The 17679-nt window shown below is 51.9% G+C and overlaps 7 protein-coding genes across 7 annotated transcripts; 4 read left to right on the top strand and 3 right to left on the bottom strand.

Moving 5' to 3' along the window:
• Nucleotides 1–289: 289 nt before the first annotated feature.
• HMPREF1120_00975 (uncharacterized protein) lies at nt 290–2442 on the top strand. Its single transcript, XM_009154979.1, has 2 exons — nt 290–1463; nt 1534–2442. Exons 1-2 carry the CDS (start codon nt 1017–1019, stop codon nt 2287–2289), a joined length of 1203 nt encoding a protein of 400 aa, XP_009153227.1. The 5' UTR covers nt 290–1016; the 3' UTR covers nt 2290–2442.
• Nucleotides 2443–2734: 292 nt separating this feature from the next.
• HMPREF1120_00974 (ribonuclease P subunit P14) lies at nt 2735–3493 on the bottom strand (the record flags this gene model as incomplete). Its single annotated transcript, XM_009154978.1, has 1 exon — nt 2735–3493. The coding sequence occupies one exon, from the start codon at nt 3491–3493 to the stop codon at nt 2735–2737; it is 759 nt and encodes a 252-aa protein (XP_009153226.1).
• A 1902-nt stretch (nt 3494–5395) lies between these two features.
• HMPREF1120_00973 (uncharacterized protein) lies at nt 5396–7460 on the top strand. The gene has a single exon (XM_009154977.1). It carries the CDS (start codon nt 5989–5991, stop codon nt 6769–6771), a length of 783 nt encoding a protein of 260 aa, XP_009153225.1. The 5' UTR covers nt 5396–5988; the 3' UTR covers nt 6772–7460.
• Nucleotides 7461–8311: 851 nt separating this feature from the next.
• On the top strand, nt 8312–11935 carry HMPREF1120_00972 (uncharacterized protein). The gene is made up of 4 exons (XM_009154976.1): nt 8312–8937; nt 9005–10008; nt 10060–10617; nt 10682–11935. Exons 1-4 carry the CDS (start codon nt 8647–8649, stop codon nt 11544–11546), a joined length of 2718 nt encoding a protein of 905 aa, XP_009153224.1. The 5' UTR covers nt 8312–8646; the 3' UTR covers nt 11547–11935.
• Nucleotides 11936–12693: 758 nt separating this feature from the next.
• Nucleotides 12694–13797, bottom strand: HMPREF1120_00971 (uncharacterized protein; the record flags this gene model as incomplete). Its single annotated transcript, XM_009154975.1, has 1 exon — nt 12694–13797. The coding sequence occupies one exon, from the start codon at nt 13795–13797 to the stop codon at nt 12694–12696; it is 1104 nt and encodes a 367-aa protein (XP_009153223.1).
• A 1444-nt stretch (nt 13798–15241) lies between these two features.
• HMPREF1120_00970 (uncharacterized protein) lies at nt 15242–17110 on the top strand. Its single transcript, XM_009154974.1, has 2 exons — nt 15242–15635; nt 15704–17110. Exons 1-2 carry the CDS (start codon nt 15474–15476, stop codon nt 16217–16219), a joined length of 678 nt encoding a protein of 225 aa, XP_009153222.1. The 5' UTR covers nt 15242–15473; the 3' UTR covers nt 16220–17110.
• Nucleotides 16340–17640, bottom strand: HMPREF1120_00969 (uncharacterized protein; the record flags this gene model as incomplete). The annotated part of the gene is made up of 2 exons (XM_009154973.1): nt 16340–17061; nt 17112–17640. 2 exons carry the CDS (start codon nt 17638–17640, stop codon nt 16340–16342), a joined length of 1251 nt encoding a protein of 416 aa, XP_009153221.1.
• Between the last annotated feature and the right edge of the window lie 39 nt (nt 17641–17679).

Here is a 17679-nt window from a genome sequence, read left to right as displayed (position 1 = left end):
CCGGGGCGGCTGTTGCATCCCCAGCTAGCGTCAAGCGACGGCATAGTGAAATCTAATACAATGACATTTGCACGTGCGTACTCCTTATCGCTGGTCCAGTGGAATACATGGTCCATGAGTTTGGAGATGTCTACCTCCCCAAGAAGCTGGGGGTTTGAGTATGTCTTGACTCGAGGAGTAGTACAATATTCGGGTTTCCTGTTGGAGGTCGCCTTTTTTATTGGCGGAACGCGGCGGACTCGGAGGAGATTCTGCCGCTCCTCGCCGCCTTCACTTTTGTAGGCCGCATAAAAACCAAGTGGAACTGGAATGAGCCGCACATACAATCAACAGAGTGACGAGTAACAAACGGAACGGGACGGGACGATGTTTGCAGCAAAAGATAGTACATAATAGAACGGCGACCCGAGAAACGAGAGATGAGAAAACGAGCAGTAATGAGCGACGCGTGAAACAGAAACGACAAATTTAACCTCGACCCCCACCATCTCTTCTTCTACACCTCGCCCTTCACGAGGATACCGTGCATTATCGGCCAGTTACAGTACCTTAGGTATCTATCCTCTTGCGCGCCGCGATCGTGCTCGAGCACCTCGCCTGACCTCTTCGAACCCGATTCTCATACCTACCTAAGATAGACTTTGTTACCGTCGCCAGTCAAGTCAGTCGGCAATCTTTGTGTTGTGTGTATTGCCAGGATACTTGCGCCAGCCGCGTCCTCCTCCTCCTTCGTTGCCTTATTGTTCTGGGGAGATCCTAAAGCGGTTCAAAGAGCAAGAGAAGTGACGGGACGCGAGGTGAAGAAGATTACTCCGGAGAACCGAATAAGACCGCACACGTACGGTTTTGGGGTGGGTTTCACAACACATTGCTGCTTGCGCATTTCTCTCTACTTGCTGCTCTTCATCAGGCACGAGTAGCTGAGGCGCAGCCGTCGCAGCAGCCGCAGAGAGAGAAGCGATAGAGCAAGGAGCCACAAGGGCGGATCAAGCAAGAGTTCATTTGTTGCAATCACCATGCCATTCGCCCAATTGGTCATCGGACCCCCCGGGGCCGGCAAATCGACCTACTGCAACGGCATGCAACAGTTCATGGGCGCCATCGGGCGCAAATGCAGCGTGGTCAATCTCGACCCGGCCAACGATATGACGTCGTACGATGCCGCGGTGGATGTAAGAGAGCTAGTCACATTGGAGAGTATCATGGGCGACGACAGTCAGAACCAGAACAAGGGGGATAACGAAGAAGAAGACGGAGACGAAGCACCAGGTCTCGGACCAAACGGCGGAGTATTATATGCCCTCGAGGAAGTCGAGCAGAATTTCGACTGGTTACACGACCGGCTCAAGGATCTCGGGGACGATTATGTTTTGTTCGATTGTCCGGGCCAGGTCGAGTTGTTTACGCATCACGATAGTTTGAGGAAGATTTTTATGAAGTTGGCGAAGGAGGCTGGATATCGGGTACGTTGCAGCACAACTGTTGTTTCTGTTTGTTTTGGTCGATTGGAGCTAACAGTTTTTTTGTTTGAAGCTCGTCGTCGTCAACCTCGTCGACTCATATTGCTTGACATTACCATCCCTCTACGTGTCGACTTTATTGCTCTGTCTCCGGAGCATGCTACAACTGGACATGACGCAACTGAACGTCCTGACCAAGATCGATAATCTGGCGAAATACCCTTCCTTACCGTTTAATTTGGATTTCTATACGGAGGTTCAAGATCTGTCGTATCTCTTGCCCCTGTTGGAGCAAGAGTCGCCTATGTTCGCAAGGGGAAAGTTCACGGCTCTCAATGAGGCGATTGTTAATCTTGTCGAAGAGTTTGGACTTGTTGGGTTCGAGACTCTCGCTGTGGAAGATAAGAAGAGTATGATGACTTTGTTGCATGCTATTGATCGGGCGGGTGGGTATGCTTTTGGTGCTGCTGAGGGTGCGAATGATACGGTTTGGCAGGTCGCGGTTAGAGAGGGTGGGGTGGGGAAGATGGATGTTAGGGATGTGCAGGAACGGTGGATCGATCAGAGGGAGGAGTGGGATGAAATAGAAAGAAAGCAGTGGGAGGAAGAGCAGAGGAAGAGAGAGGAGGAGTGGAAGAATGGTCAACTTGCTGAGGGGGCTGATGGTGATGGTGAATTACCGCCTATGATGGGTACTAGTGGTGTCAAGGTTAGGAGGAGGGGAGAACAGAACACAAAGACGACGACAACGGACATGACGGCGAAAGAATCGGAGGGAGGGAAGCGACAGGGGCGGGAGAATACAGCGCCGCCAGCGCCGCAGCAGTAACAAGAATAATCTTGGTTTTCTGGTTGAGTGGCTTTTTGTTCAAGTTGTGCTTCCTCCTGTGTCATAATATAGCATGACTTTGCATACCTAGCATCCGGCGAACTGACAGGGTTGAAATGTATCAAGACAATGAAGGATTGATTGATCGACGGACTCGCTGTGGCAGTCCTTTTTGTTATCGTATGGATTTGCCATCTGGCTTGGTGTCTCCAGTGTCTGATGGACGGGATGGACTTAGTACTACCTGCTCGTAGGCCAGCTCAGCTGAACACTGTATAGCCCATTCGACACTGGACTCGATGACCCAAGCTGAAGCTTGGTACAGACACATTTTCCTTCTTGTCTCGAACACATTACTACCTCGTAGCGACGCTGGGGTATCAAACAAATAAACTGTACCAAGGAGTCCTGTTCGCCTCCAGGTACTAGTCCCTATACCTGTACCTCACTCCGATAAATCATCCATATCTTCATCATCATCGTCGTCGTCAATGTCATCATCATAATCATTTCCATCGTCTTCACCTCGGACCTGTGCTCCTATAGCTGCACGCCCTGCCAAATTCTGTGGTTTCTTCCCAATCCATCCATCCAACAATGCCGAGGCCTCATTTCCATCCCCACTTCCTCTGCCGTCTCCCATGTTCATCTCCAGTCCATCTCTCTTCGCCCGCACAATCTCATACCTCGCCCGCCTCATGACTTCCTCTTCACTCTTCCTTATCGTCCCACTGACTCTCACCACGCGAATCACGCACCGAGTACTCCCACCGGTACTTGTACTCTCATATCTGCTCGTCTTGGTCGGGGGTGGTATAGTATCCATATACGTAAGACTCGCCCACACAAGTCGAAAGTACGCCCGCGGCACGCGCAGAATACATGTCGATGTACTCGGGGAGAAATAAACCACGCGGATTCCGGCTTGTGTAGCCCCCAACCCGTGGTCGCCGAAGACTTGGGTTATTGTCGCTTTGAGGGTCTGGATGAGGAGTTGGGGGGTGAGGTGGGCGGGACTGGGGCGGCTGAAGAGGAGGTATGGTGGTAGTATCTGCTGTGACGGGACGGAGGAGGAGGATTTAGAATTCGCGCTGGTGGTGACGGTGCCAGATGTGGTGGAGGAGTGTTTGGATGTTGATGAACTCGACGACTCGCTGGGGTATAGAATGTTGAAGAGGAGATACCGGTGTTTGATCCGGACCATTTTTGCAGGTTTGGGTTTTGCTTCACTTCGCTTCGGACAAGGATAGATCGAGTGGGTGGCTGAGTAGATGAGTGGGTGGAATTTGACTGCGGTTCGATCGTAGACGGTTTGGGCTGGGGTCAGTTGAGATCGTGAGTGGATGGCTGGTCTAGCTAGGTTCGACGGATCGTGGGGATCAAGACGAGTGCGCTGCTGGTGCTGGTAGTGAGCGTAGAGGTTCAATGATCTTGTTTGGCACAAGGCGCATGATGCTTTTCGATATCTCGTGTTGAGTGTGTGCTGCCAATGATCGAAAGCGGTGTCTGAACTTGATTGATTTCTACGCGTCAGGCATCGAATATCCGTGGAGTCAAAACTTAAACGCTGCGGAGGGCTCAAGGCATCATTTGCGTGGCAGCCTTGTTGGCCAGGAAGATACTTGGCAAGGCTGTGATCTGCCAGCTCCAGCTCCACTGCCAGTGCACGGCACTGCGATTGGCACGCGATCCAGGGGCTTGTTCACAACATTGCACTCATTCATCAGTACAGGTAGTCATAAACGATTTTCTAGAGATTTGACCATTGAATGCACCTCTCGCTAAGGTACAAAGCTGAAGGCTCGACTACTTGTTGCCAATGATTATGCTCGAAATCGTGCTACCTGAAACAGGGAGTTCCGAGCACGGTGACCCTTTCGGGTCCGTTCAGGAGGTCGGTGTCCTTTTCTGAAACAATCGGGAGAACATCTCCGCTATTCGGGGCGAAATGAGCCTACTCTTGCCCTTGGGATCAAGTACACAGTATCCCATAATAGCAGTCTTGACTGGAATCAGACTCTCAAACGCCGGCTTCAAGATCGATCCATGGTTCTTTCGATCCAGGGCTGGATCCTAGATGCTGGGGAAGAAAGCGAGATTAGTCAAGTTGGAGGACGTTTTCATGAACCAAACAGCAAACAGCACCAGCAACTTGAGTACAACATAACAAGCAGGGCTGTGGAACTTGATTGAAGATAGCCAACAAATGGAAAATACACACGCGACATGAACCCAGCATCTTGGTCAGGATCGGGTCTGTTGCAGTATGAAATGAGGTCTTGCTCGGCTTTTCATCTGCATATCCGCACTCGGGTCCTTTCTACTGGACCGTGGCTGGTGGTCTGCCCAGTATGGTCTGTGTGAACGGGTCGGGGAGGGTTTTGAAAAGCGCCTGACGTGCAAGTTAGCCGTGTGTGATAGATGTCACCACCTGGCGTCGATTGTCGGCGTTTCAACTTTTACTCCTGAATCGTAGGCGGCTGTCAACAACAAGTGCCGGCCTTCGCAGTCCGCCTCAGCTTCTTTTCTGTTTACGTGCCTGGTTCACCCCTGAAGCACACGAGATTGTCCGCATGCGTGGTCCTGGGAGATCCAGGAGACCACCAATCATGAACGAGCACCTGCGGCCGGTATGCTCTAGAGCGGGAGAGGGAACCAGGGACCTCGTGGTGGCGTGGAAGGCAGCCAGTGGACCTTCGAAAAGCTTGACGCCGTTGCTTCAGGAAGGGAGACGGCAGCATTTGTTTGGTTAGATGCGGAGATGCAATGGAGCCTCGATCGTCGAGTGGTCGCATTCCGTGGAGAGAGAAGAGAAGAATGCTGCAGGGGTGAGGGATCCAAGAAGGATAGAAGAAGGATAGCTTGGGCGATGGCCTGTGCCTGTGGGACTATTGAGCGTTAGCAGTAGCGGTAGTATTGGTACCTAGTAGTGGTCGAGAGGAAGAAGAATTGCACAGACCAAACTGCAGGGGGATCCAGGCTCCCTTTTTTGCTGGGTCGTACGTAGTGTTGTGGTTAAGTTTTTGTGGACACTCGGCCGTGTCCACTTTCACTCGCCGCCGTCGACACGCGCCCACGGTTCATCGCAAACTGCCAGTCAAGGGCCCTTTCGTCGCCCCAACCCGTCAATGCTGCGTCTACACCTGCGTCTGTCCATCTGTCTTCGTCTCTACCCTTTTCCCTTTTGCCTCCCCCAACGTCAAAGATTGATTCTACCGAATCATCTCGCGGCAGAGGGTAAAAGTCTGTTGCCTCTGTATCTCTCTCACCAAGTCATTCTTTTGACCCTCCCTCCGTCCTTCCTTTACCTCAGTCACACACTCCTTGCTTGCTCGACGGTCGATCCGTCGCAACAACACAGATACACCCGTTACATTCCTTGACCGACGTGTTTGCGCTGGGCTTGCCATCCTTCTCTCACGGCACCACAGCCAGACTCCGTTACCTTTCTACCAATCCTTTCTTCTCGCGGACTGAGTCCTGCGTTGACCGTTCGAAATAAAACACTCCTTCACGGACAAACATTCAATTCGAATTCAGAAGTACCGACACCCAAGTCAAAGAACTTCGAGACACAAACAAGGTGATACATAGGCAGGCAACCGAGAAACAGATTTGCCTACTGAAATAAATATTGTGGCTTTCGGAAACAACTTCAGTTAAAAGCCGCTCCTCACAACATCTTCGTTTCCGTTCGTCATGTCTGCTACGATGTCCCTCGCTCGAGCCTTCACCAAGCGCACCAAGCGCAGCGCTGATCCAATGACTCCCCAACGAGGCACAAGTGTCAGATACCCTCAAGGAACCATCAATCGGAGTCTCATCTCCCTGCCTACCGAGTTGATTTCGACCACCAATGTACAGGCTTTGACGGCTCCCGACATTCGAAGTATCTCGACTTCTTCGGCCGGTTCTGTCTCCTCTGCCAACGACTCGGATTTCTCTACCATTGATCGAAGTTTCCTCAACCGTTCCAGCAATGACTCTTCCTCCATCGACAGCAGTGGCCCCGCTACCCCAGTTACACCCGCGACGGATGATGTCAAATCCTTCTTTGACGCGAAGCAATCTGCTGCCATCCTCCCTACGGCCGCTACACCGTCTCCCATCGACGCCCCTGCCATCCCACAACGTGCTCCGTCCCATTCCAAAAAGGCACATGTGGAATTGTCTCGGAAGAAATCGATTCAACGCATGTCGCCTCCTCCTTCAAGTCTCACCAAGCCATCCGTCCGAAATAGCGTCGAGATCTTCAGTTCCTCTCTCGACCCAGAGCATCCATTTGGACGAGAGTTGGCCCAAGTCAATGAGATTGCGGAAGAGTTCGGTGCTACTGCCAGACTGTTGGATGAGGAGGAGCAAGAGATCATGAACAAGGGGCTGTGCAAGTTCAACGTGGAAGATTACCTTGATGAGATAGCCGGTCTCTACGGTGGTATTTTCGAGGACCAACTTGGCTCTCTCGCAAAGCCGTGGATCTGAACAAGATCACTGGGAAGTCGATGGCCTTGACCTCGACTCGACAACTTTCACGACTTTACGACTCCTAGCTGGTGTCCGGGGACAAGCTGGCTTCCCTTGACTGACTGGTTTGCCGACAATGGTGTTTTCTCAATGGGAAATGTCGAGGACTCCTCTTTAACTCGACCGCACCCTTCTGTGGACAAGATGTGGCGGATTTTTTCCTTTCACAACACTATTCTTGTGCTGGTATGAATATGTTTTGTTCAGCAATCGACATACTGAATGTGGTCGCTGGGATGCGCCGAATCTTCGTGGTGGCGCTGTCATTGATCTCTGGAGTCTGTGACTTCCATGGAGGGTGGCAGCGTCAATGCAAATGTTATCTTGCTCCGCGGAGAGGGATGAGGATTTGAGCGCTGATGTCGAGGCAAGACGATTTCGAGCTGACTTGTGCACAACTTGAAGATGGTGTCGAAATGGAGCGGAAATGGGTTCTTTTCTATTCAGATTTCGAGCCAGTCCAGCAACAATAAAACTAAGGCGGATGCCTGTGTCTTGCAGAAACAGCGAATCGCAATTACATTAGCTACCAGTGATTTGTCATGCGACTTATCGTGGCCTTATAGTCCGTATATCATGACCTGTGTATCAGCGTACCACTATTGTGTAGTGCCGCCAGCCATTTGCATTCTCCTCTTACAATTCGTCCCGAAGATGATGAACTCGTTAGTCTGCATTTAGAGCACGACTCAGCTGGCGTTGTCCCTTCAGCCCTGTCCACCTGAGTGTAAGTTGTATACGCAGGTCGGCTGGTCGAAGGACAGCGCTAACATCGCGGCTGATGGGTCTCAGCCGACAACAGTCCAGTCAGTAGCATAGCCCAGGACGGGTCCTAACCACAAGAAAACAAGTCGTTTCTCTCCCCTTATCGGCAACTCTTTTTCCTCGCCCGTACGTATGGCGGGAGGTCAGCGAATATCGACTCGGTGGGATGCAGAGACGGGATAGAAACGACTGCGACGCTATCACCGCAAATACGAGTTCAAAGGCCCTGAGGCTCAAAGGGAAGGGTTCATATGAGCTCCGAATTCTGGGACTTCAAGGGACTCTGGATCCGGATCGGAGCGACCTGACAGGCGATGAGCGACCGTGGGCCGGCGAAGTGGGTGCTTCTGTGGGTTGTTTGTGCGGGATTGATTGATTGAGGTGGTCCCTTAACTTCGCCCAGCGCGCTCAGGCGCAAACAGAGCCGTGCTCTGGAGAGGACAATGGTCACCATCACGGCGCAGGAGGATACTTATTACCGGTCTTCAGCCGTGATAGATGGCTGAGAGATGGCCGCGCTGTAATCTACGTAGGTCGGCCAGCAAAATCGCGGCCGAATTAGGCAAAGAAAGAGATGTTCTTCTTCCAGAAGGCTTCGGATCTCAGCGTGAAATTAGCAACAAAGTAGAAGTAGCATGTACGTACTACTGAACAAGTGATTCGCAGATCAGCTCGACAGGGATTTGCCGGTGGATCGGGGACCTTTCGCTTCTCTCCATTCTGGTGTCCTTCCGATTGATCGAGGCATCGTTGGAAAGGCTTTAGCTCTGTCAAGACCAGATTGCGCGTGCGTTGGTCTGTGGACAACATGCCAATGCCTTTTGTATGTCTACCTCTACCTTCCAGCGACTCTTCTTTATCACTCGTTCCCACGACTACTCGGATACATGCAGGTGCCATCATTATCCCTCCCACCATCCATATCATCCTCCCCTCTTCCGCCCTCATGAGACGCGGCTCTCCTCCTTCGCGCCGGCGATAGCCTGACCTCTCTCTGGCGTCTTCCTCGTCGCGACATACACAGCTTCTTGACGTTGCGACCAGTTCCGCAGACGGGCAATTTCAATCATGGACACCATTCGCACGCTTCTTCAGATCCGCCAGGCTCCTAGCACCGATCCCAATGATGACCAAAACATTGGTTCCAGCAGAGACTCCGATCCCTCACTGTCTGGACTTGTGAGCACCCTGGTACCAACTCTGCTCATCTCGGTCGCATATTTTGCCATCTTCCTTCTTCTGCGGACAAGGTTTCCCCGACAATATGCTCCGCGGACGTACTTGGGTGCATTGCGACCACAGGAGCGAACTCCATCTCCTCCAAGTTCTCTGCTGGGATGGATTCCGTTTATGAGAAAGGTCAGTAGCGTATCTGAGGTTTCGTTTCGTTGCGCCGTAGGACCCGATCTAACAAGGGTTGCTCCAGTTGCCCGACGAGTACGTTCTCCAGCACAACTCTCTGGACGGCTACTTTCTACTTCGATATCTCAAGATCTCAGTCGTCATCTGTTTTGTCGGCTGCTGTATCACCTGGCCGATTTTGTTCCCTGTGAATGCCACCGGCCACGCTGGACAGACGCAACTCAACATTCTCAGTTTCAGCAACATCCAAGACAAGAACCGATATTACACCCACGCTCTCGTTGCTTGGGTCTTGATTGCCTTCATTTTCTTTCTTGTCACCCGGGAAATGATCTACTTCATCAACCTCCGCCAGGCCTATCTTTTGTCCCCGCTGTATGCTTCCCGCATGTCGTCTCGTACCGTGCTGTTTCAGGCCGTCCCAGACGACTACGCGGACGAAGGCAAGATTCGCAAGATGTTTGGCGAGGAACTCAAGAATATTTGGATCGCCTCCGATGCCAAGGAGCTGTCAAAGATGGTTGAGGAGCGACAGAAGCTTTGTATCAAACTGGAAACCGCCGAAACGAAGCTGATCAAGCTGGCCAACGATGCGCGTCTGAAAGCGCTCAAGGCCAATCCATCATACAATCATGATCAGGACCGTCAACGACTCGATCAAGACGATGGCTACAGCACTGAGCCAGGATCAGCTGCTGCACGGTGGGTTCGGCCTCAGGACCGACCAACCCACCGTCTAAAGCCGCTGATCGGCAAGAAGGTTGATACTATCAACTGGTGTCGGCAGGAGATTGCAAGGCTGAACCCTCTTATTGAAGCCGCTCAAACCGAGTACCGATCAGGCCAAGCCCGAGCAAAGAATGCGGTGTTTGTGGAGTTCTGGAATCAGACCCAAGCACAGGCGGCGTTTCAGATGGTTGCCCATCATCAGCCACTGCACATGTCTCCTCGGGTCGTTGGTCTGAGTCCAGACGAGGTCGTCTGGTCAAATCTAGGGATCACATGGAAGACGAGGACTACCCGCAACATTGTCTCTTTGGCCTTTGTCACTGCGATGATCATTTTCTGGTACGTCCTTGACTGTTTATTCTGGAATATATGGATGTTGACAGTGTTTAGGTCAATTCCCACCGCGGTCGTTGGGTCAATTTCCCAAATCTCATACCTGACCAAAGTGGCGCCCTTTCTGAAATTCATCAACGACTGTCCCGAGGTCATCCTGGGAGTGATTACTAACCTCCTCCCAGTGGTGATGCTTTCACTTTTGATTTCCTTGGTTCCGCCGATAATGAAATTCATGGCCAAAATCGCCGGAAAGCCCACATTGTCACTGATCGAACTTCGATGTCACGAATCTTTCTTCTGGTTCCAGATTGTTCAGGTTTTCCTGGTCACCACCATGACCTCGGCGGCCAGTGCGGCTGTTCCCCAGATCATCAAAGAACCCGGGACCGTGACGAATTTGTTGGCGGAAAATCTCCCACTCTCGTCAAACTTTTACATTTCCTACTTCATTCTGCAAGGATTGGTGTTTTCCTCGGGCCAACTGCTCAGGATTACCGGATTGATCGTGTTCAATGCATTGTCCAAGTTTCTGGACAAGACCCCTCGCAAAATGTACAACCGCTGGTCCAGTTTGAGCTCCGTCGGGTGGGGGACTACGTTTCCGATCATTGAGTATGTTTGTATCCTTTTCGGTTGGTACTCAGCCAAGATTGACCGTACTGACGTGTTTCGACAGGATGATGACAGTCATTTCCATCACATACTCCGCCATTGCCCCCTTGATGCTGGGCTTTGCCACCATCGGTCTGGGTCTGTTTTATTTTGCCTATCGCTACAATCTCCTGTTTGTCGACAGTTCGGTCATCGACACTAAAGGTTTGGTCTACGCCAAAGCTCTACAGCATACCCTGGTAGGATGTTACTTGGCTGTCCTATGTCTGATTGGACTGTTTGGAATCCGGGCGGCTCCCGGCCCATTGGTTCTGATGGTTGTTTTGCTGGTTATTATGGTGCTGTACCATATCTCCATGACCTCGGCTGTTGACCCGCTGCTGCATTATCTCCCTCGATCGCTGGAGATTGAAGAGGCTGCATTGCTGGAAGAAACTGGTGGTTCTTCTCCCGATGTGGGTGCGGACGGTCACGGCTACGCCGAGAAGAATGTCGCCGTCAAAGATGGGCCAGGCCAGACAAAAGTGTCAATGGCGTCGTCGAGGTCTGACAAAAACAAAAGTGGTGGTGGTGGTACTGGTACGAATGGAGCCGGATGGTTGTCCAAGTTCAAAAAATTCTTCAGACCAGACGTCTACGCCAGTTACGCCGTCCTGCGCAAATTGGTGCCCCATGACTTTGTGGAAATACGATACTCGCCCGAAATTGAGAGAGATGCGTACCAGGACCCGGCTGTCAATGCGGCTCCTCCGCTTCTATGGGTCCCTCGTGATGACATGGGTGTTTCAAGACAGGAGTGTTTGCATACGAATACGGTCACGCCGATGACTGATGAGGGGGCTTTCTTTGATGAGAAGGGGAAGATTGTTTGGGATGAGGAGGCGAGTGGGGGGAGGCCGCCGATTTTTGAGGAGAAGATATATTATTGATTGGGACCGGTCTCAAAAGGAGGGGGTGTTTATAGGTACGTATGGAACTTGATACTGGTGGTTAATGTCGAAACCGACAAAAGGTGAAACGCCGAACGACGGGATTGATTCATGAACGGCGGAGGAAGGCTCATTGAAGTAGATACACTTTAGAGCATCGAGTTGACGCTGGTAACCGTGGTGTACTGGAAAGGGGGGGCTTGGGAGGCCGAGGGCTTCAGCCTTGTCTACCAGGTATCTCATATAAAATTTAAAGATACGCATTTTCTGCAGATGAAGTGATTGCCTAAGATGGGGCAAATCACACATTATCTTGCCACAGACATGAGGTATACATATATATATATATATATGTATATGTTATACCGTGCTTGACACTACCTAACTACCTATGTATACCTTGATGTTGATGAATCCACAGTATAGGATTCTGATACTAACAGAGGCTCCTGTGGTTGGCATGAATTTAGCAAGGATTGGCAAAGGAAACATTAACACCAAGGTCAAGGCTTGGGGTCTATTATTGCCCACATCGCTCCACACGAACTACTTGTACTAACTAGTAGTACACACACTCTCTTGCTTGCTGAACCGTTCAGTTCGGCTCAGTTGAAGTCGCGCGGAGTTATCACTTAGGTACTAGCCACCTAGGTTGGTCGATCTCGAACAAAAAAGAAAAAAAAATGAGCCACAGGGTGACCTGATCTGATCACAGTCGATATCAATATCGATCTCGCACGAGGATTGGGGAGAATATCAAGTCCTTGTCCTTGGAAGTCGGTGGCGCCGTTGGTCCAGGATGAAGCAGACAATGAGATATGAGATAGAATGGGATGGAGTCGACCTTCATGGGTCGGTCTGCTTGTAGTGTCCACGCCGCGCTAAGGCTTGGTGCTTTCGGGCGGTTGCGCCCTTGCTGGGTGATATAGTTGGTCGAGCAGAGGAGATATGCCTCTTGGACCGGGACAATGTAAACCCGTTCACCAGGGTGCCTGGCACTTGAGAGTTTAGGATGAACTCAGCCGGCGTCCATTGAACGTGTCCGTCGTGGTCGCCTTTACCAGCAGCATGCTCGCGATTCGCTCGTTGCATTGGGTTTGGGTCGTTGACCGTTGCTCAGGGCTACAACGTTCCAACCTCTGCATGGTCATCGTGGAGGAGCACTAAAAGTCATGCCAGTAGGAGCCACATATCCCTCTTTTCTCATCCCCGATCCGGCAGGTTTCCTAGCCTGTTCCTCTCGAAACTTGACTTCTTTCTCATCTTGCGCCACGACACAACAACAGCAGCAAAAGCCCTTGAGGCAATCTCCCGCTACATTGCCAGCGGCCGAACTCATACCATAAGTCTTGCGGACGCGCGTATGCTGAATAGTAGCCAAAATGCCGTTGATCCCACAGAGCACACCAAAAGCTATACAAGAGCCGTTGACGGCGGCGTAACCTAGCATATTGGTGGGGTCTTTCTTGTCTGCACGCAGATTCAATCGGTACTGGGTCTTTCCGTAGACAACACAAGGACAGAACAGAGCTATGAGACACGTCGAAGGTTCGGCGCATGAACAGAGACCGTGTTGCCAGACTCCACCCCGTATGGTTTGGGGACTTGGGATGAATGTGCTGACTGAAAACTGAGAGGGATCGGTAGCAGGGGCAACTATGGCCATGTTCGTGCTGGCCGGCTCGTGGAATTTCGGAGTTGTCGGCGTCAGCGGGTTGGTGTCTGGTGCAATGTTGGGTTTCGTCGGTTCATGCTGTCGGGTCTGAGTCTGTTTCGCAGGGGTTTGGTCCAAATCTTGCAATTGAGGTTGGGCTGCGGCCGGTGGTATATGTTCCTGCTGTGGTTGTGGTTGTGGCTGACCAGATGGTGACGACTCTCGTGTGGGCATGCCTTGTGCAGAATAAGCGCCATGTTGTAGTGTTTCCGGACCAAAATGCTGTTGTTGTTGTACCACCCGTGTAGCAGCATCATGTGTCAATCCTGCATATGGTCCGCTGTTATACCCGTGTGTTGCCATGTATTGCTGCTGCTGCTCCTCTTGTGCGCCAGGTACCTGAAGTGGCGGCAAGTTGGTTCTGCTTGTGTTTGTGCTCGTTGTTCGCGCGCTGTTTGTAAAGACTTGATTCTCCTCGTCCGCTGGCGTGTCCATCCATGAGAATCGAGGTCCAGTACCGGCACCCGGTATTTGAGGTGGCGGCTGTAGTGAGGCTGAGGTCAGAGGTCGGACCCGAGGATATTCATAGTTCTTCATTTCTCACTCGACCACTGCACCGGACAGCGACGGCCGTCGTGTAACTTTTGTGTAATCGCCCCGCAGGGAAGGGCAGGTAAGCAGTGACGTTCAAGGGAGGCCTGATGCAGCAGCGATGTAATCGTGAACGGACGGTAATCCCGTAGAGCCAGGGCATAACCTCCTAGTACAGTGTACCCGCACTGGTGTATATACAAGAGAAAAAAGATCCAGAGCGCAGGAGAGGGTATATGGGTATATGGGCATACAACAAACATCTTGTGACCTTACCGTGCAGCACTGCAGCGCCTCCTCCTACACCGACGACTCGGAGGGGGCTGTCGCCATGTCCAGGAGGTTGTCCATAACTCGTGTCGTTGTCACCGGTACTTGGAGGCATTGTGGTCGACGATTGGGCTACCGGACTCGAGCTGGACGCTCGGCTGATCCAGGGCGCTTACAGGAAACATACCTAGGTACCTAGAATATGTATGCAGACACATTCGGGCGTGAATCGAATCGCTAAGGGGTCCAACTTGCCCTCACCGCTGAAACAAGCGACCGCGCAAGACTGTCTGCCGCCGCCAAACGCCGCAGGCTGTGCAGAAGCGACCAGGAAGGAAGCTGAGCGCTGGTGCTCGATAAGTGTGGAGTGAAGCGGCGCCTACAATGGAAACATTCTCACCACCACGTCTGTCCGTCATCCACCGCCGTCGGCACCGATTCCGCCCCATTCCATTTCCTGCATCCGGTTGTAGAATGGCACACCATGCCGTGACTTGGAAGCTTCGTCACAATTCATGCATGCGACAGACACACTGCAGCTTCTGATTCTTCTCGTCACAAAGCTATTGTGCATCATGTCACTAACAAACCTCACCTTGCCCATTACAGAGCGGACCTAGACGCGAAGATGCATTGGGTTTCTGGCCGGGGGCGATGCCACTGGGCGGCTAATCATGCGGTGCCTTCAAGTTTGTCGTGGGGGCTGCATTGACAACTGTCCGCCATCGCATCCGACTGGGGCATCGTTGGGGCTTAGAGGCCCGAGGCGGCCGTCCTCCCCAGGGCCGAGGGCGGGTGACAACAAGATTGGCACATTATTTTCCAAACCTCCTGCTCAAGAACTTGAACTACAACAGTACGAGTAAAGCAAATTATCTCAAACTTGGTAGGATAATTCTATAGCTCCTAGAGCGTAGAATAGTCTAATTATTTTGTAGAATAACCCTATATTGAAGGAGCAGAAGCAGGCTTTGTATTAAAAGTGCTATGTGTAAGATGCCATTCTTGTTGTCACCCGCCCTCGGGCCCCCGGCCTTGAGTTCAGTGTGTACTGTTCAAGTCGGTATCACGCTGTGCAGCCGTGTACAGTTAGCACCCGCATAAGCCACAGCCCGTAGGAAAGACTGGCGGCGACGATGGAATAGTAGCATCCATCAACTACCAACGCGATGAAACCGGGGCGCGAGCTTCAAATCCAATGTAAAAAAGCCGACTCTTGGCAGGTTTTGCTGGTTTGGGCATCTCATCACAATACCGCTGTGGTGTGGACCTTTGCGCAATGGTAAACTTGAATCATGAGCCTGGATGAGCATATCCAGATTTACCAGCTCAGAGGCCTCGACATTAGGGCCTGAGGATTTCATTATGTTAGTCTTTACCTAACTTCACTACCATTGCTTTTCCCATCCAGCATGTCCTTATTCAGGCGACTCTTTCGAGCCGCCAGCACGCCGCCGAAACCAGCGCCGCGTCCCGTTCGGACTCCCATGTCCTTCGTGATCCACGTCGGAGCCACGTTCATTGCGATCTATTCCCTGTCCGCCTTGATTGCGCACAACTTGATATGGTACACGGTAAGTTTGGCACTGCCACTATCGTTTATTGTACGGCGGGGACTCATATATATCTACTTTACCAAAAGGCCAATGCAGGCCCCTCCATGTATCCCACGATAGCAAGCGGCCTCTCCTACACCATCTACTCTCGACGCCACAAACGGGGCCGAAACATCCAGATTGGCGACGTTATACTCTTCGAAAACCCCATCTTTCTCCGAGGAAAAGCCTGCAAGCGCGTCATTGGGATGCCGGGAGACTACGTCGTCCGCGATCCCTCGCAAAGGCCGACGGTTGGCGGCGCACTGGTGCCGGGCATAACTGAGGATAATGACCAAGAACGAGAAGAGCCGGTCATGGTACAGGTTCCCGAGGGTCATGTCTGGGTTGCTGGCGACAGTTTATCGTACAGCAGAGATTCTCGGTTCTATGGGCCAGTGCCCATGGCGTTGATCGCAGGCAAAGCACTCTACAACGGCGACGGATGGTTTAATTGGAACTCGTTTCGTACGCCGCAGCTTACCCCGGCTTTGGTGGATGCCGAACCTGTCCGAGAACGAGTGGAGGGCGAACTTCCGCTAGAGGATGCAAGGCCTGGTTGAGCCAGATACAATAAAAAAGCGATTCATCTCAATATCGGATATCAAGAAAGAAGCGACAAACTGGCTGGCGATTCCAGAGTGATCAGGTGCATCGTATTGTACAGGGCTAATAGGGGACAACTATCTGAAACTGGATGGGTTGCGCCTTCTATAAGGCAAAGGCTCCACCTTCTTCCGCTTGAGCTCGACATCGGCGCCCTTCAGGCCAGCTCTCGCCATGACAGCAGCCATGGTTTCGTCCCATTTGGTCCGGAATAGAGATGCGCTGACCGGAGTCAACAGGTGCCGGCTCATGAAACTGCGGACCGTGAAGCCGTCACGCTGAACCTTTTGCTTCGCGACGTTCAGATCAATGGGCACGTTGTCTTTTTGTTGCAAAACGACAATCGATATTCGGTGGTATGGACTTCCTTTCTGCGCGTGCGGCGGCAGCCACGGCAGTAGGACCTGAGACTCTGCGGACAATTTGGCGAGATCGACTCGAGGTTGGGCGGGAGAAATGGTGATATTGGAAGCCAGAAAGTGACATCTGGAATCAAAGCTGTCGTTTTCAAGGTTCGGCACGTCCGGATCAACAATGGCAATCGTAACCATCTTCTCGCCTTTCTCGAATGCTTGCAGTGTGAGCTGGCATGGTTGTTCGCTGATATCGGAAGCCACAAAATCGCCGGGTGCCACAGCCTTCTTTCCAAAAGCAATCTTGACGTCCAAAATAGGGTCAACATTAGGCACAACATCGGGCACCACCTTCATTTGTGTGATGCGTTGGACTAGAACTTTTCGTGGGTATTCTCGCCATTTTCGTTCCGCGAGATATCTGTATATGGGCTTGTTCATGTCACCTGGTTGATGTCAGCAGTGTTGACATCAGAATAAAATTTATTGTACACACCTTTGCCGTCTTCAAACCTCCTTTTTACAGCAGGGTCATTGATGTCGGCTAGAATCTTCAAATGTTCGAGCTCGGCCTCCATACTTGCGATTCTCTTTTGCTTGAAGGCCTCTCCGCCTTTGAAGGTACTAGAGTCGACCTCCCGTAGCCGCGCTATACGTGCTCGTTCGGTCTCGATCTTTTTGAGTTTCTCCTCCCGGTCTTCGATGAGGATCTTCCGCGCTTCCTGAAAGCACTGGTAGGGAAGTTGCTCGAACGGGATTCGAGGGGCTTGCGAGAGCGCCATCCGTCGTCGGCGTGATCCAATTGGGGGTCTACCGGCTCGCGCAAGTTTGCGCTCCAGTCTGGGGTGATAGACAGTCTCCGGATCAGGATTTCGATAGAAAGAAGGTCGTTCGGTTTGGACTTCTTGACATGTCGAGCGTGTCGAACTGAAGCCACGGGCCGCCAGGGTCGTGGAAGGCTTTTCAATTGCGAGAGACCTAAGAGAGTGTAGGAGGAGCGCACTCGGCGCTTTAGAGGGAGCCATGATAATGGCTCTGGATGAGAGATCACTCGCGGTGTTCTG

This window comes from Exophiala dermatitidis (assembly GCF_000230625.1).
Source record: "Exophiala dermatitidis NIH/UT8656 unplaced genomic scaffold supercont1.1, whole genome shotgun sequence".
Lineage (NCBI taxonomy): Eukaryota > Fungi > Ascomycota > Eurotiomycetes > Chaetothyriales > Herpotrichiellaceae > Exophiala > Exophiala dermatitidis.
The sequence above is the reverse complement of the archived record's forward strand: the minus strand, read 5'-3'. Positions and strand labels throughout refer to the sequence as shown.